The 24,160-nt window shown below is 53.0% G+C and overlaps 1 protein-coding gene across 1 annotated transcript in view; it reads right to left on the bottom strand.

Moving 5' to 3' along the window:
* The window catches only part of LOC308246143 (uncharacterized protein C6orf132), a gene marked incomplete at both ends in the record, with an annotated part of 31,576 nt that overhangs the window by 6,400 nt on the left and 1,016 nt on the right, over positions 1-24,160 (bottom strand). The window contains one exon of the mRNA XM_080664110.1: positions 12,399-12,505. Within this exon, the coding sequence (XP_080520236.1) occupies positions 12,399-12,505 (107 nt within the window). The remainder of the gene's footprint in view (positions 1-12,398; positions 12,506-24,160) is intronic.

The raw sequence follows: 24,160 nt of genomic DNA, 5'->3' as shown, positions 1-24,160 counted from the left end.
TGGGTGAGGGCATGCACATGCTGCTGTGAGGGTGACGGGGCACAGCCTCCGAGTATACTAACGTATAAAGGGCTCATTTCAAAAGGTGAATGCTATGATACAGTCGAGTTTTGTTATTCACACCAATTATGGTCTGTAAAGTTTCCTCAAGGAAAATGCAAGGTTAGGTTCCTGCAAACCTTGGCTACAGAGTTTTCATCAATGGATCAATATATAACCTTGCTCTAGCTGGTTTGGCTCAGTGGATAGAGCTTCGGCCTACAGACTGAAGGGTCCTGGGTTCGATTCCAATCAAGGGCACATGCCCAGGTTGCTGGCTGGATCTCCAGTACGGGGCATGCAGGAGGCAGCCAATCAATAATTCTCTCTCATCATTGATGTTTCTAACTCTCTCTCCCTCTCCCTTACTCTCTGAAATAATATATATATGTATATATATTTAAAAATACATAACCTTGCTTTATGTGTATTTCTGTTTAAAGACACCTTGTTTAATATACAATGTTGGTTCGTTAACATTGACCTCATGGCTGATACTATAACTCACGATTGAATGAAGCTGATCCCACACAAGTATTTTCTCTCCCGGGTACATCACAGCCTTCCTGCCCTAAGGAGCCTTAGCAGTTCAGCACTACGCTTGGGGGCCATCGGAAACAGTGAGATCACCCACAAAAAGCACAGAAATACAAAAAGCAGGGCACTAAACAGAAAAGACCCTTACTAACAACACGAGGCCTAAACAAGAAGCAAAGTGTCCTCTTGTTCCACCTCGGCTGGGAATGTGTGCATCAGGTGACTGAAATTTTTACCCTTCTCTCTCTGCACATGACCAAAGCATCTCAAGTACTGACTTCGAGGTAGCAAATACATTTTAGTGGGTAGGTGAGTTTCCAAATATAAAGCCCACAAATGATGAGAATCAACTGTGTATGAATTATATCAATGAAAACGAAACAAAACAGAACATCTGGTGGATGTCTGTAAGTTCAAAGCCGAACCCCAAGGCCCAGGCTGCTGCTCACTCTTAGTTTTCATCAGGGAGTTACAGGAAAACAAATGAGCGGGAAGAGGCGAGCGGGAGCTTTGACACCCTGCGATGCCCTTCTCATCCCTCAGCTTTGCAGGCGATGTGTTTGCACAGCTGGCGGGTTTGTACATACTATTTTGCATTCCATTTTTTTCTCCCAACACAATTTCCATATGTCAACGAAGTCCTCACACCTGTCCTTTGAAGAGCAGAGAGCATTTTATGGCAGCTTTGTGGGACCTCAACAACCTGGCCTCATACTTCCCTGCCAACTTTTATTTTCCACTCACCTGTTACACCCACCCGACCGACACCCTCCCAGCCATCCTTCCAACCCAGGCGTGTAGCTCCCGCCCTCCCCTGACGCTGGTGTTGGTCAGGCTGTGACCCTCTCCTCCATTTCTAACAATAATACCCCTTGCACTGTGCTCTGAACACAAGATCCCAGTCACATCAGGCTACTCCCTCATGGGCTGATGGCGCTAACCCTCTGGGCATAATATATAAGAAGGGTGTTTCGGAAATATCTACAAGGTCCTCGGTTACCAAGGGTCATCCCCAAATCACTCCTTGGTCTTTTGGGGGCAACAAACACCTTCTTATTCTTAATAAATTCTGCAGCTGGAATGGCTTGAAGTCATCATCTCTTTCTGCCTCCACTGATGCCCACGGCCACCACACACCTGCTGTCAACATCTCTCAACCCCAGTGATTCTGACAGGGGCAGCCAGTCTGTGCACACTCGCATGCACACACACACACACCACCGATGTCTAATCGCATCCTCAAGCATGCACACTCCCATTTTGATGAGATGGAGACCAGGCCTTCAAAGGCCAAGCTGTGGTCTCTGATTCCTCTTTTGAACATAACTGGAAAGTAGAAAGACTTGGGGACTTAGCACCAAAATGCATACTTTGGCCCAAGACAGTTTGGTTCAGTGGCTAGTGAGTTGGCCTGCAGACTGGAGGGTCCTGGGCTCGATTTCGGTCAAGGGCACGTACCGAGGTTGCAGGCTCGATCCCTGGTGCAAGTAAAAACACATGCGGGAGGCAACCAATCGATGTGTCTCTCACGTCGCTGTTTCTTTCTCTCGGTCTCTCCCCCTCCCTCCCACTCTCTGAAAAATCAATGGAAAAAATATCCTCAAATGAGGATTAACAACAACAAGAAAATTCATGCTTTGAATTTTGCCCGCAGTGTGATGTCCGATGAGCAGTGGCGAGGAGGGGTGGAGATGGCGATGTTAAACTCTCACTTCTGCACCTACTGTGTGCCAGCACTATCCTGAGTGCTTTACCTATGTTACCTCAACTCCCTTAACAGTGCCAGGGTGCAAACCTAGGCCTCCCAACGTACCTTCTCCACAAATCACCGAGAGCCATTCTCCTCACTTACCAAATTCTCAGGGTCACTCTGAGAATCAAATGAGATAATATTCCTAAGCCAGGAGGTCAGTGCTAGGTGAAGGGGTATGTCACCGATCCTCCCCCAACAAGGTGAAAACACTGAACAAGCTAAGCTGCCCGCAGTCCCGGAAGTGCCTGGGGCACCTGAGTGCTGAAGTACAATTATGTCTGGAGGAGGAGGACTGGCGGCCTTTATGGGCCAGAGGTGACACTGCTCACCCAGCTTCGATCCTAAAGACTCTGGACACGCATGGACGCCCAACACCACAGGATGGGCGTCTGTCTCCCACGTGGCCTGGGAGCAGCAGCCCCGGCAGAGCCAGGCTTTGCCAGGTCCCCGCATATAGGGGGTCCCAGGACGTACCCACCACCCACCGCCAGGCTTTGGGTGGGGGGCACTCCACCGTGCACCACCTGGGGGCAGGTCCTGACGTCCAGACGTCTCCTTCCAGGAGCCCCAGGACTGAGCACAGCCCCGCACCTCCAAGCCCCCGCTGGCCCTGCCCGGTCACACTTGCGCCACAGGGGCTCTGGTGGCTCATTTTGCTGTCCTACGTCCAATCTGTGTATTCAGAGAAGGCAAACACAAATTCATTGTCAAATCAGTCCTAGAAACCAGACCCAGAGGTGCCCTCCCTCAGCTCGCCACAGGTCGCAGGCAGCTGGCATTGAGCGCGCTGCCCGATGACGGCCTGTTTCAGCGGGCAGAGACCTGGGTGCTGGGCCTCCTGACCTGCCTCCTAGCCTCAGAGAACCGAGGAAAGAAGAGGACTTGGAGGCGACACCCAGATGCAATGCATGGAGGACATCAATGGGACGATCGGGAGTAATTAAATGTATATGAAGGTGTATTAGATCACAGCATCACATCATCATTAAACTCCTGGATTTGAGCGTTGTGCAGAAGTCTCTGTTCTTCAGTAGCGCCCACTGAAGTATTTAAGAGTAAAGGGGTGCGGTGTCTCGACGTACGCTGCAATGGTTCAAAGGAAGAAGCAGTGTGTACATGTCACGTGAGGGAGGGAGCGAGTGGACCCAACATGGCAAAACGTGGTGAGTCTGAGTGAAGGCTCTAGGAAGCTCCTTGAGCTATTCCTGCAACTTGTCTCACCTTAGGATTGTTTAGAGAGAAAGTTACCGAATGCCACCGAATTGTACATTTAAAAGTGATTAAAATGGTATTACGCTATGTGTATCTTACAATTTTTAAAAGGTTTTTTTTTTTAGTACTCCATTACATGGATTTTATTTTTATTTTTTAAAATTTCTTTATTGATTAAAGTATTACATATTTGTCCTCATCCCCACATTACCTTCCCCCCCTCCCACTCATGCCCTCACCCCCTTGTTGTCTGTGACCACTGGTCAGGCTTATATGCATGCATACAAGTCCTTTGGTTGATCTCTCCCCTTTACCCCCACCCTCCCCTACCTTCCCTCTGAGGTTTGACAGTCTGATCGATGCTTCCCTGTCTCTGGATCTGTTTTTGTTCATCAGTTTATGTTGTTCATTATTTCCCATAGATGAGTGAGGTCATGTGATATTTATCTTTCTCTGACTGACTTATTTCACTTAGCATAATGCTCTCCAGTTTAAAAGGTATTTTTTATTGATTTTTAGAAGGAGGAAGGGAGAAGGAGAAACATCGATGTGAGAGTGAAACATCAATCAGCTGCCTCCTGCACCCTACCTACTGGGGATCGAGCCTGAAACCCAGGCATGTGCCTTGACCAGGAATCGAACTGGCAACCTTTTGGTGCAAGGGACGATGCCCAACCAACTGAACAACACCGGCCAAGGCTGTATCTTACAATTTTAAAAAGTTAAACAAAACAATGACAAGAATATTGAAAGAGAAAGTGTTGGGTGAGACTCAGAGCTTACCCATCCACTGGGCATCAGCACTTCCCATGCCCTCTTCCTCCCACCCTCTGATGCTCCCAATCTTAACAATAATAACAGCTGCTGTTTGTCTAGCACCCACGGTACCAGGTGCTCATTCTGCATTTTCCATTTCTTAACTCGTTCACTTTTCACAATGACCCAATGAGACAGGTACTGTTATTTCCACCTCCGTTTTGCAGATGCGGAAACTGATGCACAGAGAGGTGGAGTGACTTGCCCAAGGACCCAGAGCCATTTGTATATCACTGTCTTTCCAGGCGCCTGGTCATCACTCGCCCACCCCACTGGGCTGGGCAGCCTGACTTAATTTCTCTTCCCTGCGTGGTCCTCACCTGTGTGCGTTATTATTACAGCCGACATTAGATGCCGGTGTGTGCTAGGCACCCGTCTGAGTACTTCACCTGTAGGAACAGTTATTCTTCACAGTAACCCTAAGAGTCAGGCTATTGTTTTTGTTTTTGTTTTTAGAATCTAATTTAGATGAAGAAAGAGGCACAGAGAGGCTAAGTACACTGCCCAAGGTCACACAGCTAGTAAGTGGCAGGGCCAATACTGGAACCTCAGAGTTTGCCCTTTTGGCCACTACAGCACTGGCCCCACACTCTTCCTCCAGGAAAAATCAAGCTTATGGTGGACAACTATAGCCTTTGCCACGCCAGCCCAGCCCACCTGTGGGTGGCGGCCAATTCTTGGTACATGCCTGGCACAGACTGGCAGTTCAACAAATGTTTGTTGAGTGAGTGGATGAATGATAGAAAGAACACAGGACAGAGAGGAGACAACCTGTGTTCTAGTGCCAGGCCCCCTCCTGCACCCCCCCCCCCCCCCCCCCCGCATATTAACTCAGAGCGAAGTCACGTCTCCCTGGGCCGCCTTGCCTCTGCTGTAAATAGGACCGAAGGATCCCTTCAACCACCATGCTCTGTGAGCCTAGCCCATAGGTGTCCTGTGACTCAGCTCACCTAGGCCACGTGGGCGGTGGCCTGGACACTCGGGGCCACCCGTGATGACATGGGGTTGGGACAGAATCTGCCATTGTCTCCGGATAGTTATTTGCCTCCAGAGAGGGAAAGGGGCAGGTGGGGAAAAGGTCGAGGAAAACTGGGAGGAGGAGTTCCTGAAGCCACAGGGTGAGGCCAAGCAGGCAGGGCTGGGCCTGAGGTCACTGCTGGCTTCAGACACAGGACTCCCACTGCTGCATGCAGTCAGTGGGTGAGCTGGCTGTGCCCCACCCTGGGTGCGCCCACCCTGGGCAATGGATAGACCCTGCTCCCTGCAAGGGTAGGCCTGGCCCTGCACACACTCCGGGGAGAGGGGCGTGTGACCTTTCATCAGAGAGAGGTGCACCACCTGTGGGCAAGGAAACACCTGAGAACATGCAAATGAGCATCTGAATGCCTCTGTGGGGCCGGCCCCTCCTTGGGCCAGTGGGCAGCCGGCCATGGCCACGCCACTCCCTGCCCTGCTGCCCCAGCAGGCCTTGCTCAACGCAGGGGCAGAGTCCAGCCCTGGCCCTGCCGGGTGGGGCACTCACACGAAACTGGGCCTCAGCCCTTCCTCGTCCCTACACCTGACAACGCCCAGAAGCTAAGGTCCTGGGCCACCTCACTCACCTCACCCAGGGACACAAGCCAGCTCCCAGCTCAGTCAAGCAGCCCTTTCAAAGCCACCACAGCCAAGTCTTTTGAAAGTTACTCAGCAACGACTAGTTGGGAGATGCTGGGGACAAGGGTGCCATTGCAAGAATATTTATAATTATTTCCTTCTTTATAGTAATCTCTATTTCTAGGTTCTTAACAATGAACTGCTGTTTCCATCATAATTAAAAAAAACACACCAATACAATAGTAATTTTAAAAAAAATTCTTGTGATCAAATGGAAAGAACACAAACTTTGGAGTCAGGCAGGCCAGATTGGCGATCTTATTTAACTCATCGTCCCAAAGCAATCGTAGGCAGCATCTGACACGTAGTCAGTGACCAGTAAGTGTGCCCCTCGCTTGCCTTCGGGGGCTCAGTTTTTTCATCTGTAAAATGGGGACAATCCCACTTTCCTCGTATGCTGTCACACACCTGAAGATGCTGTGCAGTTAGTGCTCAAGAAAGGCCATCTTGCCCTGGCCGGTTTTGCTCAGTGGATAGAGCTTCAGCCTGCGGACTGAGGGGTCCCAGGTTCAACTCCAGCCAAGGGCATGTGCCTGGGTTGCGGGCTCGATCCCCAGTGGGGGGTATGCAGGAGGCAGCTGATCAATGATTCTCTCTCATCATTGATGTTTCTGTCTCTCTCCCTTCCTCTCTAAAATCAATAAAAATATATTTAAAAAAAAAAAAAAAAAAAAAAAGAAGGCCATCTCCCCTGGGCTCCTCCCCGGGGTCCTGACGAGGCTCAGTGGAGTCCTTGCTCCGGGCACAGCCCGGAGAGTGTTTGCCTGGTGGATCTGAAGAGATGGGTGCTTCCCCGAGGTCAGGGTCAGGAATCCCCTACTGCCCTTCTGACTACAAACGTCTCAGAGCCGAGGAGAAGGAGGAAAGGCAGGAAGGAGGAAGGGAGGAAGACACTCTTTGGTGTTGAGATTGGTCTTAAGGTTTTAGAGGGTCAGAGCCCGCTGCTAACACCCTGCTGATGCCCTTGGCCTCTTCATGCCTGGGACACATCCTCATGCCTGGGATTCCTCAACCTTCAGCCAAACCCCAAGGTGGGTCCCCAGGGCTGGGCTAATGGGCAATACCTGGTTGACCTTGGCACAGGCCAGCTCTGAGTTAGCCACACATCGCAGAATGCAAACCACCTCACCAGGTTCCTCACCAGCTTGGCTGGGACACCTCAGGGTGGGGTGCTGAGCTGCAGGGGGTGAGGGAGACGACCCTGAGCCAGCTGGGGGCACCACTGTAGGCTGGAGGAGCATGGGATGGGACCCCAAAGTGACAGCCACAAGGAACGCCGTCCAGGAATGCCGTCCAGGTCCCCAGCTGGGTGAAGCCCAGCCAGGTGTTTCCCTGGCTTTGTGGGCAGGGGGAGGGGAGGGGTCTGTGTTCCTCAGGGAGCAGCTTCTCTGAAACCAGCAGCCAGTGAACTTTCTATAAAAGAGCCAATTGCTTCCCTGGCCCAGCCGCACCCTCTGCCATAGCTCATCCCACTCCTGGGGCCAGAGATGAGTCCCACCTCTGGACCTGCCTGCCACCCAGACCTGCTCTTAGACGCGGGCTAGCAGGCTCTGCCCTGGGCTGTGTGCTACAGGGGCCCAGCTCTAGTTCCTGAGGGCAAGGGGTCCACGGGGCAAGGGGACGTGCCCTCGAACCTATACCACCCTCTTCTTGACGCTGTCAGGCCCCGAGGGCCCAGAATTCCCTGCCCAGAGGGTCCTGAGCCCACTTGAGCTTCTTCCCCGGTCAGCCATCGGAGGCGGCCCGGGTCCAGGAGTGGCAGGGGTGGCTGGTGTGGTAAGGATGAGGGCGTGGGTGGAGCTTGGGAGTTCAGGGGGAGGCCCTCTCTGCCAAGGAAGGAGTGAGGTAGGGAGGGGAGGGGTGGGCTGCAGGGGGCGGGTGCTCGGTCTGTACTCTGCCTGCAGGTCTCTGACAGGAACACATGGAGCTCATGTTCATGAACATGTTCGTGACGTGTTCCCCACATGAACACACAGAGCTCCCTCACCCACAACCCTTCCAGCCAACGCCAGCCACATAAATCTGCCAAAAGCCAATCCGGCTGGCACAGACCTCTCTGAGCTTCCGGGCGGGGGTCCAGGGCAGGTGGGGGCCTGCCCCGGGCACAGCCAAGCCTGCCTGACTCAGAGGGTGGGGTGACCCAGGGAGCTCTCACTGCCTGGGGCACCCCTGGGGACCTGTCTGGCCAGTTTCCCCATACTTGCCACATTGGCATTTAATTTTTAATTCCTCAACATGTATCACCCTGGGGATGGTTTCATGCAGACCAGGGTGGGGAAGAGGGAACCCCAGAGGGAAGTATAACCCTCCCACGACCAGCTGTCCCAGGGACTCGGCTCTGAACGCTGTGGACAGGCTCTGGCTTGAGCCCTGGGCCCGCTTCCCCTTGGAGGTGAAGCAAGTGGGGAGAAAGGATCCTTCCCACTCCGCCCAGGCCCACGTGGTGTGGGCAGGACTGGACGGGGAGGAGACCGGTTCGGGTCCCATCGCTGCCTCACTGAGCTGTGTGACGGGCAGGCCCCGTCCCTCGGGGGCCCCAGATGAGCACTGAGGGACCCCAGGTCTGAAACTTGGCAATAGTGACCCAGCTCCTCAGAGCCCTCTGAGCAGGAAGTGGGAGGCCCCTGTGGCTGGAAAGCCGCCCTTCTGGAGGTGAAGCAGGGCTCTGGGAGTGATCCCTGCATTGAGGGGCCCGCTTTGGGGGGGCCTCCAGAGAGCTGACCACACTGGGAGAGTTACTTTAGCACAGTTGCAGCAGGGGGACCCTCCCGTGGGTGAGGAGCAGGGACGGGTGCCAGTTACCTGAGAATCAATCAGGTCCTTTTCATAATAGGCCTATGGCTGCCGGGCACCTGAGGAGGCATTTCCTAGTCCTCTGAACTCCCTCCTCCAACAGAGTGAGGAAGCTCCAGGGAGGGCAGACACCTGCTGTTGTCCTTACCCCGCATCGTGCCCTCTCCCCCCGCACCGCCCCTTCGCAGGCTTGTCCCTTCGCATGCTCGTGTGGGACACTGACAGTGAGGGTGCATTTGGAAGACAAGACGACCCAGGTCCAGGCAGAGCAGGAAGAGCATGGGCCTTGCCGGGCTGTGCTTGGCTTCTCGGCGCTGCTGCCCCCCTGGGTGGGGAGGGAGGACACGGAGGGGAGAGGCCCAGCTGGTTAGGACAGTGCCACTCCCCACCCAGCCTGACTTGGAGGGGCTGGGAGTGTGTCTGTGTGTGGACCACACCCACAGGAGCTCTGTCTTCTTGCTTCTCCTCCTTCATGCGCCAGCCTCCTGCCCCAGCTGGAAGACAGCAAAGGGCCTGGCCCAGGGCCTAAGGGAGAGGAGCCAGTTTCCCCTCAACCCAGGAACCGGTGATGAAAGATTATGGGGCTGCTGTGTATCTTGTTACCTAAGTCAGGAGCACAGAGATGGCCCCGGGATATGGGTCATCAGGCCAAAGGTTCCTAACCTAAAGGTGCCCCATAGGAGGGCTTCCAGGGCCCATAAGCAACATCGCATGTATGTGGCCCAGAGCCTCGTCACGGTCCCAAAGGGGTCTGTGTCCCCACAGAGGCGAGAGAGCCTGGTGCCCGGCAGGCCCAGCTGCTGGCAGGAGAGAGAGGCGGGCAGGAGGTGCAGGTGGTTCTGCAGGCTGGTGCTGGGAGGGAAGATCAAAGCTTCTAGATAGTGGATGGAGGGAGAGCAGAATGGCTTGAATAGAACTTGGACCCTGGAACCCGGCTGCAGGTGTTCAAATCCCAGCTCTGCCACTTAGGAGCTGTGTGACCTTAAATAAGTTCCTGCCACATTCAGTGCTTCACTTTCCCCTCTGCAAAATGGGGCTTAATGACAGCACTTTCCTGGTTCCTGATAGGTGGCTGTTGACTGACACACCCCTGGAACATTGCACGCCACTCCACCTGCCTTTCCCTGTTCAGCGGGCACCCAGTGGGCTCCAGAGGCAAGGGGCAAACTTCCCTTTTGGGGTTCAGTTCCTGCCTCTGTAAAATGAGGCTAGTGTGGACCTCATGAGCCCCTTTGAGTTGGCAGTTTTCCATGCGTTCATTCTCTGGCGCTCACCAGTGAGGGGGGGGTGAGTGCGCTGGGAAGCCCCGCATCCTGGGCTGGCTCTGGGACTAGTTCTGGGGCTTGCCTGGAAGGGCCGCTCCCCGAAAGCAGCCTCAGGTCTCCAGGCCCCCCCTCCGGTGGCCGCCTGACTGGGGTCTGCCAGGCCCCTGAGTCAGGACCTGGTTGGCCCAAACCAGATCTAACCAGAGTGTCCAAACCAGAACTGAGAGCAAAAAGGCAGGGACCCAAAGTGGGTGCGTGGGGTGTACAGGGTGCAGCCAATCAGAATAAACTCAGCATTAACCTGTTTGTTGTTGACTCAGATCTGGTGGAGAAACCAGGACAGCAAGAGCTACTCAAGGGGAACAGCCATTTATTTCAATAGTTTACAACCAGACTAGGTCTGGGTGTGTCAGCCATGGGCCCACACGTCTGTGACCTGAGTATGTGTGCTGGGGGTGCGTGCGGGGAGAGAATCTAATTACCTCCAGCAATAGAAAAATTACTTAGTCTGTATTTATGGGTGCAATGACCCCTGTAACAGGTTTATGCACCCCTAGGAACAAAGGTAGGGCTGACTCATTTGCTTTATACCTTTTTGTTGTTCTTTCTGTGTTTGTCTGTGAATTGTTTTTATAAACAGAAAATAAATTATTTAAAGTTGTATTTCCAGAGGTCTGTGTGCTCAGCCCTCCACAGAGAGGCCTTGGGGATACAGCAAGGAGAATGTAAGGCTCGGTCTATTCCTTCTAGAATCTCGGGCTCTGGTTGGTGAGGTTGGATACACCAGAAAAAAAAAAAATTGGTGGTGGAGAAAGGTGGTTGTGCCAGGCAGTGCTGGGCAGAAGCTGCCGGTGCCCAGGGCCAAGGTGTGGGGTGCCGGAGGTCCAACAGACCCTGAGCACTCGGGCCAGGATTTGGTGCCTCATCAGTCCAGGGGGTACAAATCCTCATGGAGCCCAGAAACAGTGTTGTCCCAACCAGGACCCACCTGACAGACAGGAGTGAACTTAGAATTGATGGGGCTGACTGTTGAGGCTCTAGACCTGGGCTGTCCAACAGGAGCCACTGGCCACATGCGCTGCGGAGCATCTGAAATATCGCTGTTGGAAGTGGGGTGTGTGTGCTCTAAGTGCAGTACACCAGATTTGTTGTTGTTAATCCTCACCCGAGGATATTTTTCCATTGATTTTTAGAGAGAGTGGAAAGGGAGAGGGAGAGATAGAGAGAAAATTGATGTGAGAGAGACACATCAATTGGTTGCCTTCTGCATGCACCCCAACCAGGACTGGGGAACCTGAAACCAGGTACGTGCCCTTGACTGGAATCGAACCTGGGATCCTTGAGTGAAACCGGCTAGTGCAAGATTTCCCTGCCTTTCCCTGCTCTATCCACTGGGCGAAACCGGCTAGTGCAAGATTTTAAAGACTTAGTGTGAAAAAAGAATGTAAAACTTCTCATTGGTATTTTTCACATTGACTAAATGCTGAAATGATAACCTTTTGAATACATTGGGTTAAGTAAAATATGTTATGAAAATTAATTTTACCTATTTCTTTTAAGGTAGCTACTAGAAAACTTAAAATTACATATGAGGCTTACATGGTATTTCTATAGGACAGCGCTAGCCTAGGCTGTCCCAGAAAACCCAGAAACTCTCATCACAGTAAATAGAACCAGTCACAGAGCAGTCTCCCTTGTCAAAGAACAAGAGTCCATCACAGGCTCCAGAAGGGAGTTTTGGGTTGTTTTGTTTGTTTGTTTTTTGTAGTTTCAGATCTACAGGCAGATGCCCTTCTCCCAAGGGTCGCTGCTCTTTGTCCTTCGAGACAGCTCACATGTCACCGCTTCCAGGAAGCACTCCTTGACCACCCCTATTACTGGATCAACTGCCCCTGTTCTGGCCCATGTTCTAATAGTCTGTTTATTCACTCGTGACCTGCCTTGAGAGCTGCAATGTTGGCTCAGTCACCTCCACATCCCAGCACCTAAGGCAGGGCCTGGCACGGAGCAGACAGCCATCAGTGATTATGAAATATGAATCCTCCTTAGCTGGAGGTACTCACCACTGCATTGCTTTTGCACACAAGTTCCCCTTAACCTCTCCCTGGGCTTCAAATGGAGGGGCTCACACCCCTAATCCCAGCCTTTCTGCCATGAGTCTCAGCCATGCCTCCTCCCAGTAGCCACCCTTGGTTGGCATCGGAAGAAAGGGAATGGACAGAGGGTGAGGCTGATGTCCACTAGCCCAGGGCAGGTGGGGCTCCCTCCGTGGCCGCCAAGGTGGCCCGTCCAGAGAAGACCCTCAGACCCCAGGGCAGAACTGTACTCACCAGCGGAAGGAAGGTCAGCAGGGGCCGAACTCTGGGCCGAGCTTTCAGCGTGGCTGTTCCTGACTCGCTCACCGTGTCAAACCGATTGTCTCCATAATAGATCCCATCTAGAGGAGACAGGTGAGGGGAGACCGTGAGCTGGAGATCAAAGGCACGTTGGCCACTGAGTTTAATCTGCCCAGTCAGTGGTTGGCCAGTTGACTCAGATCCCACAGATGCGGTGTGTGCTCATGGGGCAGGATTGAGGGGACTTCTGGGCCCAGTTTCTTGGGGGCCTTCTGCAGCCTTCCTGGGACGCCCAACTCCCAGCAGCCATCTCTCTCCTGAGCCAGCCCCTACAGGTCTTAAACTGTCACTCTCACAAGTTGACTCTCCTTTGGGGGCCCTGGGAGCTTGGCCAGGGCCCCAGCTGAAGCTTATCTCGGAGAGAGGGAGGAAAACAAGCTGCCTTTCTCTCAAGTGTTTGACTTCCTAATCTGGAGCAAGCAGAGTAGATGAGGCCACCTGCTGGCCCCAGTCACCCAGCACCCACCTTCTGGGCTCCTCCAATCCCCAATCCACCAATGGTTGTGTGCATGGCTGTGTTTGATGAGCCCTTGAGGGCAGAGCAGAAGGAGCAGGACAGCAGGGTCCACGTGACCCAGTACACATCCCAGCTCTGCCACTGACTGGCTGTGTCCCTTAACCTTGCTGGCCTCAGTTTTCCCATGTGCACAATGGGGGTGATGATAGTGCCCACCTCATAGGACTGTTGTGAGGAGAGAGTGTGGCCAGCACATAGTAAGTACTCAACAAGCGTTGTCTCTTTCCCTGCAGGCAGATGATAGGAAGGATTCTGCTTCCTCGAGCCACAGCCTGTGCTCCAAACTGTCTCTACAGTCGTGGGGAGGGTGTGAGGAGCCACCATACTTTCTCGACCAATCTTCCTCATGACCCTTAACACACATAGCTACAAATCTCACATCCCATCTCAGGTTCACACTGTCAACTCCTCGAGGCAGGGAGCACTGTGGGCCTCCTACTATGTCACTCACAAGCAAGGAGGGCTTACATACACTTCACAGAGGGCGTTTCTCTTTCTCTATAGCCAGAGGGGAAAGAGAAGAAAGGTCAAAATCCCAATTAATCGGAATTCTACTAACTGGAGCATTTAAGGAATGATGATTATGTTTCCTCTTGCAGGTGACTTTAGGAAAGAAGTGCAAGAAAGCCAAATAATTTATTCAAAAGAGACTGGGCTTGTCCGAGAGGTCCTGGGATCAGAATTTATTCATCCCCAACTCCGAGGCGTACAGCTATGGCCCTCTATGTGACAATCTGGGCTTCAAATGTGACATTGACTCTCGGGAGCACCCCAGGTAGGGGTGCAGAGCCCTGTCTGCTGCCCTACCAGGCAGAGAGGCAGCGGTACATTTAAGACCCCCCATCTCTCCAAAGGGCCCAAAGGGCCGGTTTTCCGCGTGCGCTCCCCAGTCCCAGGGCGCTCCGGTTCCCTGCCTGCTGCTTGCACTCCCGAAGTCAGGATTCCCCAGTCCTGGCTCCTGGGCTCCAACCTGAGGCTGCAGACCAAGAGCAGGGGGCGGGGCAAGGAGGGTGGGGAAGCCAGGGGAGAATGCAGAACCAACAAAAGTAGAGATAACTGCAGGCACCCAGCAGCTACTCTTCAAGCCCACAGGATTCTCTCTGGCTCCCAAGAGTCTGAGTGTTGGCACCAGGACCTCCTGGGACAGACAGTGCTGCGTGGGGGGGTCAAGGTCTTAGAACTGACAGGGCTTCGGCCCTTAGTAGTAGTGAGGGTGGGGCGGGGACTTACACAGGGACCAGGTGAGAGGCACTCTCTCCTAGGCAGACCCTCTCGCTAAGCTCTGCACCGTGTTGGGGTCCAGGGACCCTCTTTTCTACAGCTGGATTATTATGATATGAATGGCTACTGTTCTTGTGCATCTAGTAACTTCAGAAGCAAGCACCCTGGCAAGGTGATCACTATAGTCATAGAAATAACATAATAATAGGTAAAACTTACAGAACAATTTTAACGGGCCAGACATCTTAAACATTATTAATTCCTTTCATTCTCAAAACAGCCCCATGCAATTTGCATGATCATTACCCCTATTTTACAGATGAGGAAACGGAGGCACAGAGAGGTCTAATACCCTGCTGCCCAAAGCCCCAAAGTGGTGAAGCTGGGGTCTCTGGTCCTGGGCTGATCTCTGAACCACACTACACACACTGCTCCCCAGGCGGGGGGGTCCTCATCCCACCATTTACAGGACGTGGATGGGAGGTGGGGGTTCAGGGGCAGGGGAAGGAGGCTCAGCTTGGCCACGGAGCTGGGGAGGAGTGGGAGGTGAAGCCGCTGGCCCAGGCCCATGCAGGGGTCAGGGCACAGCCAGATCTGACCCACACACAGGCCGGCCCTCTAAACACCTCATAGGTTCCATGACTCAGCCTTGACTACCAGGTACTGTTGTCTCGGTTGGTTTGTGGCTGTTTTTAGCAGGGAAATCCTTTCTAAGAACACAACTGTTCTCTGGAAAAGCCGCTGTGAAGGGAGGGGCTGGGCTGAGGCGGGTGGAGGGCCCGGTGGCTCCCATCCCACTGGGGCACCTCTGCGAGTCCAGTTTCATTTGGAGGTTCTAAGAGGTGTGGCTGGGCGTCAGGGGAGGGGTGAGGCAGCAGAGTCAGAGGGGTGTGATGTGAGGAAGACTTGACTGGCCACTGCTGCCTTCGAAGGCGAAGGCGGCAGGAGACCACGAGCCAAGGACCACAGGCGGCCTCGGAAAACGGCCAGAAAAGGGGAGAAAACAGGTCCTCCCCCACAGCCCCCAGGAAGTCTTGCTGACACTCTAGTTTTAGTCCACAGAACTATGAGATAATAAATGTATGTTGTTTTAACTGCCCCCCAATAAAGATCTGTGGTCAGGTGGGGGGGGGGGGGGATGCGGGGTGGGAGGGGTTAATGGGGGGGAGGGGCATCTGTAATACTTTCAACTATAAAGATACTTTAAAAAAAAAAAAAAAAAAAGAGCTGTGGCTAAAACCTGGCAGACCTTCCTAGCCCCTCATACCTGGGCTGGCCCACCAACGATTGTGCAAGGCACACCAACAGGTGAGGCAAGTGTGGCCACCACCATAAGCTAGGTCCTCCAGGGTTCAAGGTCAGGGCCGAGGTTTTCTGAGCCTCAAGTCAAAGTCCACAACGACACAGAAAGACAATAGTCCGACCCTGGGGATTTTCCTATGCAAGTGCAGGGCTCCACAGAGATCAGGGTCAGGGACAAGGATGGGCCATCCTGAGAGGCAGCCCCTCCTCCACTGAGGAGGCAAAGGGGGGCAGGCCACCTCTTGAGGGAGGAAGGGACAGTGAGGAGGTGAAGGGGGTGATGGAGAAGAGGCGGGAGGACCTGCTCTCTGAGGACACGATGAGACTTAAAAGAGGGTCCAGAAACAACTCACAGACACAGACAACAGTGCGGGGGTCACCAGAGGTAAAGGGATGGGGCAGGTGGAAGAGGGTAAAGGGGGGTAAATGGGGATGGAAGGAGACTTGACTTGGGGTGGTGAACACACAGTACAATATACAGATGCTGTGTTATGGAATTGCACACCTGAAACCTATGTGATTATATTAACCAATGTCACCCCAATAAATTCAATTTAAAAAAATCAGAATTTTACTCTGAATAAGCACTTGGAGATAACTTGTGGACTGTAATAATCAATTTGTTAACATTCAGTATATTGACATACATGCAAATGCTATGAATGTTTGATTTCCTTTGTAATTTGTCACAAGACAGCATGTTGCCATGTAAAATACCCATTTATCTGTAACCTAAGCCCGAAAAAATAAAAGAAAGAAAGGAAAGAGGGGCCCCATCCTAGCGTCTTGTCCACCCTGAACTTGGAAACGCCCTGTGTCTGCCTTTCACGGCCCTTTCCCCCTGGAAGGGTCCTTGGGGGTCTCAGAGGTGTTGAACTTGCCCCACGGAGAAGAGAGGCAGCTGAGGAGCATCCCAGTGGATCAGAAGGTGGGAAAGAGAGCCACCATGAATTCAGAAACTTCCAGAGAGAGGGGGCGGTACCTCAGGAGACCCTGGAGCAATCCCAGCAGCCAGGAAGCCTTGGGAGGCCAGGAAGCAGGTCTGGGCAGAGCCTGAGCCCCAGGTGGGGCACAGTCCTGGCTAGGTACAAACTCAAGCATCTCTGTCTGGCAAATTCTTCTAAACACGACACAGTGATAAAATAGGAGAGAGTCCAGGCCTGCCTCCATTTACCCAACCCGATCATTAAAAGAGTCTGTTTCCCGCAATGAAGTCCTCTTTCTCATGGATTGTCCCAATCCCCCGCCCAAATGAAGTCCTCTTTCTAATGGAATTGTCCCAATCCCCCCCCCAATGAAGTCCTCTTTCTAATGGAATTGTCCCAATCCCCCCCCCAATGAAGTCCTCTTTCTCATGGATTGTCCCAATCCCCCCCCCCATGAAGTCCTCTTTCTCATGGGATTGTCCCAATACCCCCAATGAAGTCCTCTTTCTCATAGGATTGTCCCAACCCCCCCCCCAATTAAGTCCTCTTTCTCATGGATTGTCCCAATCCCCCCCAATGAAGTCCTCTTTCTCATGGATTGTCCCAATCCCCCCCCCCAAATGAAGTCCTCTTTCTCATGGGATTGTCCCAATCCCCCCCAATGAAGTCCTCTTTCTCATGGATTGTCCCAATCCCCCCCCCAAAGAAGTCCTCTTTCTCATGGGATTGTCCCAATCCCCCCCAATGAAGGCCTCTTTCTCATGGATTGTCCCAATCTCCCCCCCCCAATGAAGTCTTCTTTCTCATGGGATTGTCCCAATCCGCCCCCCAATGAAGTCCTCTTTCTCATGGGATTGTCCCAATCTCCCCCCCCCCAATGAAGTCCTCTTTCTCATGGGATTGTCCCAATCCCCGCCCCCCAATGAAGTCCTCTTTCTCATGGGATTGTCCCAATCCCCCCCCATGAAGTCCTCTTTCTCATGGGATTGTCCCAATCCGCCCCCCAATGAAGTCCTCTTTCTCATGGGATTGTCCCAATCCGCCCCAATGAAGTCCTCTTTCTCATGGGATTGTCCCAATCCCCCCCAATGAAGTCCTCTTTCTCATGGGATTGTCCCAATCCCCCCCCATGAAGTCCTCTTTCTCATGGATTGTCCCAATCCCCCCCAATGAAGTCCTCTTTCTCATGGGATTGTCCCAACCCCCCCCCCATGAAGTCCTCTTTCTCATGGGATTGTCCCAATCCCCCCCCATGAAGTCCTCTTTCTCATGGGATTGTCCCAATCCCCCCCCATGAAGTCCTCTTTCTCATGGATTGTCCCAATCCCCCCCAATGAAGTCCTCTTTCTCATGGGATTGTCCCAACCCCCCCCCCCAATGAAGTCCTCTTTCTCATGGGATTGTCCCAATCCCCCTCCCAATGAAGTCCTCTTTCTCATGGATTGTCCCAACCCCCCCCCCAATGAAGTCCTCTTTCTCATGGGATTGTCCCAACCCCCCCCCAATGAAGTCCTCTTTCTCATGGGATTGTCCCAATCCCCCCCCCCCCCAATGAAGTCCTCTTTCTCATGGATTGTCCCAATCTCCCCCAATGAAGTCCTCTTTCTCATGGATTGTCCCAACCCCCCCCCAATGAAGTCCTCTTTCTCATGGATTGTCCCAATCCCCCCCCCCAAATGAAGTCCTCTTTCTCATGGATTGTCCCAATCCCCCCCCCAATGAAGTCCTCTTTCTCATGGATTGTCCCAATCCCCCCCAATGAAGTCCTCTTTCTCATGGGATTGTCCCAACCCCCCCAATGAAGTCCTCTTTCTCATGGGATTGTCCCAATCCCCCTCCCAATGAAGTCCTCTTTCTCATGGATTGTCCCAATCCCCCCCCATGAAGTCCTCTTTCTCATGGGATTGTCCCAATCCCCGCCCCAATGAAGTCCTCTTTCTCATGGGATTGTCCCAATCCGCCCCAATGAAGTCCTCTTTCTCATGGATTGTCCCAATCCCCCCCAATGAAGTCCTCTTTCTCATGGGATTGTCCCAATCCCCCCCAATGAAGTCCTCTTTCTCATGGATTGTCCCAATCCCCCCCAATGAAGTCCTCTTTCTCATGGGATTGTCCCAACCCCCCCCCCAATGAAGTCCTCTTTCTCATGGGATTGTCCCAATCTCCCTCCCAATGAAGTCCTCTTTCTCATGGATTGTCCCAATTCCCCCCCCCCCCCAATGAAGTCCTCTTTCTCATGGGATTGTCCCAGTTTCCTCCCAAATTAAGTCCTTTCTGCAGGATTGTGCACAGGACTCCTGCCAGTGGTTCTGTTTCTCCCTCCCAGATGGACAGGAAATGAAGGCGGCTTTGCTTTTATTTACACTCCCTCAAGGGCTCGAGTTCACATAAAAACCACCTAATATTCTAAACACCTGGCTCAAGAATAATCCTGGTGCCACGCCTGTTTCGGTAGGAAGGCTTCACCTCAAATGCCAACCTGGGGAGGACACTCCCTCCTCCCTCAGGAGAACCTGACCCTGTGGCTGAAGGTGCCTGGGCTCTGAGAAGCCTGCAGCCAGGGCTTGGCCCCAGGCCGGAGATCCCCAGCAGGGACGGTGTGGGGTCGAGGCCAGGGTACAGAGCTCACCTGAACTTGGGTTCCAGACCCTGCTCCATCACTTATCACCTGCGGGACCTTGGAGTGTTACTAGATCTCTCTGAGGCTGTTTCCTCCTCTTTGTAAATGTGAGCGATGGTCCTGCTGGGGGGGTTGGTGTGAGGCTGAATGAGATAAAGTGTGCCACAGGTCAGCACAGCGCCTAGGAGATAATTTGTGCCCAGTAATCGGGAGGGCTGCTGATTAGACTGTGTCACTAGCAGATTGTGGATGAACACCTCTACCCGTGGGTGAAAGCCACTGGGAGGCAGGTGGCCCACTGCTCTCTTGTGGGGGGTGGGGGGTGGGGGAGGGGTAGACGACAACTCTGAATCTAGACTAGACCCTTGAGGCTACCCTCTTTGTAGGTGAGAACACTGAGGCCCAGGGTGGGTGGGGCTGGCCCAAGGTCACAGAGCAGCAGGGATGCCGGGGCCTATATAGGCCCTGACTGGTGGTGCTGGGCGCCAGGCACAAATAATGCAGTGCCTTACACATGGCCCATGGCTCACTGCCTCTCCCCAAACAGGCCGGCCTGGTTCTCTCGGTCTGGGGCTGTGTATGTGTGTACACGTGTGTTAAGTGGAGGGGGGGATGGCCAGCTTTGGGGAAGCTGAGAGCTGGGTCCAAGCTGCTGCCTCACACCCAGCCCCTTTTCCTCCCCTTTTCCCCCAAATCTGGAGCCTCCCACTAGGTTTGGGGCGTTACTTTTCTCACGCAGTCCAAGGTTGACAGCCCAGTAAAGTGCTCTCCCTCCCCAGCTCCAAAGCTGCCCCTGGGTCTCCTTGGAAGCTGAGGTCCAGGACAGTTAGGCCCACACTAGAAGAATATTAATAACAAAAACGCAAATGTCTAACATGTATTAAGCTTGTATGGTGAGCCAGGCACTACTCCTAGTGCCCTTCACAAACCTGTGGGGGAGGTACTCTTCCTATTTTCATTTTGCAGATGAGAAAACTGAGGCTCAGAGAGGTTAGGTCCCCTGCCAAGGTGGCACAGCTGGTGAGTAATAGAGGCCAGGACTCACGCCCAGGCACCTAACTCTAGAATCCAGTTTCCTCTGCTATCAGCCAGCACAGCAGGGAAATAGTGTGGGGACCCATCAGCTCTTCCCACGGTCCTGTTTTCCAGAGTGCAAGTCGGTGTTTTCAAAAGTCGGTGAGGCTTAGAGGACACAAAACGAACCCAGGAATCAGAACTGCCCCCGTCCCCCATGGCTTTGAGCACTTTCTCAGGCTGTTTCCCCACCTGTCAAGTGTGGATAAATTACTCTTATTTTGCAAAATTAGGATGGGAGAGAAGCCAGCAGGATTAAGATGAAGGCTGGGGTGATGATGTACAATCCCAAATTGTTAGGAGCCCCCAAATGAGCACTGATAGAGCACTGGCCACGGTTCTAATTGGATTCCAAAGGCTTAGAAGGGGTGGGGCTTGAGCTTGTTGCTTTGACCCAGAGTAACCCAGAACCCCAAAACAGACACCCCTCGGCTGCCTCTAGCTCACTGAGTAGAGCATCTAATCCTTGGCCACCAGGGAAGCCCCAGCTTTTCAGGGAAGCAGTGGGGGATGGGAGGTGTCGTTCCCCTCCCCCTCCCATGTGAATGAAACCCACAATGGCGTTAATGAGGCCCTTCATCGCTAATTAACAGGCCCACATGATAGGAACCTGAAAAGGCCAGTCTGTCCCAGCAAGCTCCAGCAGGCCTGACCCCAGCGCCAAAGAGAGGACTTTGTCCAAGGGCAGAGGGGACGCTGAAGGTGGGGCTGGGGTGGGGCAGGAGCCACAGAGCAGAGGCGGGGGAGCAGAGAGGAAGCAGCCTTGGCTGGGAGTGATGGGGGCCAGCTCAGCACACAGGCCCTCTGCTTCCCAGCTGGGACGTGCTACTCCAAGCAGGCTCTGACCTGCGGGAGGCCTGCGTCTGGGAACCAGCGGAAAGTGCAGTCTCCCTCCAGCCCTAACTGACCGTCAGAATCGGAGCTTAACCAGGTCCCGGGAAGCACTTTACCGCTTGAGCCGCCCAGAGCTGAAATGAGAGTCCTTTACCTGCCTGAGCCTGCTGAGTCTCTTTCCTCAACTGAGAAAAAGTATGTAGTGTTTAGCATAGTGCCTGGTTCAGGAAATACTGATAATGCCGATATTATTATTGTTATTAATTGATTGGCTGGGAGGGAAGGGGCGCCCTGAGCCGGTCCGAAGTGGTGGAGGGAGGGCCTGTCTTTCTGAACTGAACTGTGGAGACAAGAGGAGCTTATATAATGGGCAGCAGAGAGGGTGTGTGTGTGTGTTCTCACTGCCAGCAAACCACAGCACACCTCCAGGGGAGGGGGTAAACAACAGTCTCCTTCACAGCCTTGCACCGCACAGGGCAGCTTTCCGCAGGCAGCTGCCAGCCGGGCCCTGGTGGGAAATATGTGCTCAGCCTCTGGGGCTCACGGCTTCCTACCCTTTAGCCTGGCCTGAGACTCAGGTCAGGGGACCCTAGGTGCAGGTATGACAGAACCAGCAGCCACCCTAGGAGCACGGGGCTCTCCTGATTAAGTCACAGTTCCCACACATTTATTTAGAACCTGCAGGAAGCCTTAGGGGGAAGAGAGTGGCCCAGCTCCCACCTGGGGAAGGAAACTCCAGGATTCTCAAATCTTCAGTTGCTAAAAATCCAGACCCCGGGCCCCAGCCCTGCGATTCTGACTTGGATCCCTGAGGTGGGACCCGAGAAATCGGCATTTTTAAGTAAGTGTCCTAGGTGGTTGTGACAAAGGTGATTTACATTTGGAGGGGAAACAGAGTTCCCCAGCGAGCGGGGTGTCCCATTGCTGGGCCGGGGTGGTAGATAAAGAAGCTGGGCTCAGTGAACCCAAGAGACCAGGGAGGAGCCCACAGGGCCTGGTCTCGGGCTGCTGCAGCCCAGCACTCATCTCGGGACTTGCCAAGACCCTTGCGTGGCTGGGGGAAGGCAGGAGGCTTCATTAGGACTGCAAGTGCATTATGTGAAGCCCTCAAATGAAGTAAGTTTCTGGGATAAATGTTAGGGAAATTCTTCAAAGGAAAGTGTATCCATCCATCACCACCTTCACGTGATTGTTTGCATTTTACCCGCTGCACCCAGCCTACCCTGTGCAAACAGATTTTTCCAGGGCAAGCGGTTACTCCTTACTTCCCGCACACACAGGCTGATTGCCCCCCTCCATCCCACCACCTCCTCCAAGGGCTGGATACCACCAGCATCGCAGAGGGTATCACAGACTCAGGGACCCCGTGAGACCTTAGGATAGCTCTTCATGCCTGTTTCCTCTGGTCCACAGCAATGCTAGGAAGAGGACCTGACGCAGGCCAGGGCAGGGAGAGGTCAGGGTTGGGAAAAACCTGACAATAATAAAGGACCAACTAGTGAATATGTTCAGCTTTGTGGGCCACATAGTCTCTGCTGCAGCTACTTAATTCTGCCACTTTAGCAGGACATTGGCAATAAATAATATGTAAATGGTGCAGTGGCTGTGTTCCAATAAAACTTTATTTGCAAAAACAGGCCGTAGGCTAGCGTTGAGCCAGGTCCATAATTTGCCAATCCTTGCTTTAGGGCATTTCTTTTTAATGCTCTTCAAAGCACTAACATATACAAACCTCAAGCAGACATCTGTAGGCAGACTGTACACCATCCCCATTTAACGAAAGGAAAAATTGAGGCCCAGAGACTGGCTAGTCCTCACATTATTGGCAGAGGCAGGACCCTAAGGCAGTTCTGAAATCTCCATCGCATCATAGAATCTCCAGCACTGGTCCCTCCCATCCCCAACTCCAAGTACTTGTCCTGTTTAGCAGGAAAAGAGGACCTCTGCCACACCCACTGGCACCGGTGGAACACCCCAGAAACACTGGAGAGCCATCCTGCCAGCGCACGGAGTCTCCCACCCCTCCATGTGCAGGGCGCGACCAGGCTGAGTCAGCTGGCAGCCCAGCCCAGCCCAGCCCAGCGCTGGGCAATGGGAGGACCTGCCCCCTGGGTTCTAGCCCTGCCCAGGCTAGTGAAGGCAGCAGCTGGTTGGAGATGCCCCCATGGAGATGCACCATGCCCCCATTTCTCTCACCGGAGGGAATGACCCCCACCAGCAGCTGACTCACTGCAGGCCAAAACGTAGAGAAGTGTGTGTGTGTGTGTGTGTGTGTGTGTGTGTGTGTGTGTGTATGCAGGTCCTCAGGCAGATACCCCCTCAAGTCAGATTCACCCTTGAATTACCTTCCACGAAGTCAATTCAACAAACTGGCTAAAAGTATGTTCTCTGGAGCCCGACTGCCTGGGTTTAAATATTGGCTCTGCCTCTGAGAGAAATGTTGGGGTAATGGAATGTTCTAAAACCCAGTTGTGGTCATGGTTGCACAACTCCTTAAGTCTTCTAAAAATCATTAAATTATACACTTAAGAAAATCCTTGATGGCCATTTAAAGCTGTGTGATCTTGGCCATGTTGCTTAACTTCCCTGTGGTTCAGTCTCCTCATCTGTCAAACAGGAATAATAGTGTCTACATCACCGGCTAGCTGAGGATTCAGCGAGTCAACAACACGAGGACTTTAGAATGGTACCTTGCACCGAAGGGATCGATAAATGCTTGCTACACAGGTGAGGGGAGGTGTCCGGGCCTCAGAGTTATTCTTGGCGGCACACATGTATTTGTAAATTCCTACACCATGCCTCCAAACCGCCCAGCCCCTCCTAGCCTTTGCTCCTGCTGTTTGTTCTGCAAAATGCTCGATGCCCTTTCCTTTCAGCTCAAATGCAATCAGAGGTCATTTTTCCTCTCTCTCCTTCTGCACTTAATCTTATAGCAAAGGCTTGGGAAGGGCTAAACGGCCTGTGGTTAACTGTTCACCCATTGGTTTGAGATCCTTGGGTCAGGGAGAGGTGACCTCTTGTTTGCCCTGCTCCTGTCCGGGTGGCTAGTGGCTGGTGTCCCTGCTGTGACAATCCGGGGCTGAACAGAATCCAACAGCAGGGGCTGAGGCTACAACATCCTCTGTGGGTCCCAGTACAGTGGACATAAAGGTCATTGAAGGTAATGGGGTGACAATGAAGGCAGGTGAACTAAAGCACGGAT

Source organism: Plecotus auritus (genome assembly GCF_963455305.1).
Source record: "Plecotus auritus genome assembly, chromosome: 4".
NCBI lineage: Eukaryota > Metazoa > Chordata > Mammalia > Chiroptera > Vespertilionidae > Plecotus > Plecotus auritus.
This window is presented reverse-complemented; position numbering and strand designations above follow the sequence as displayed.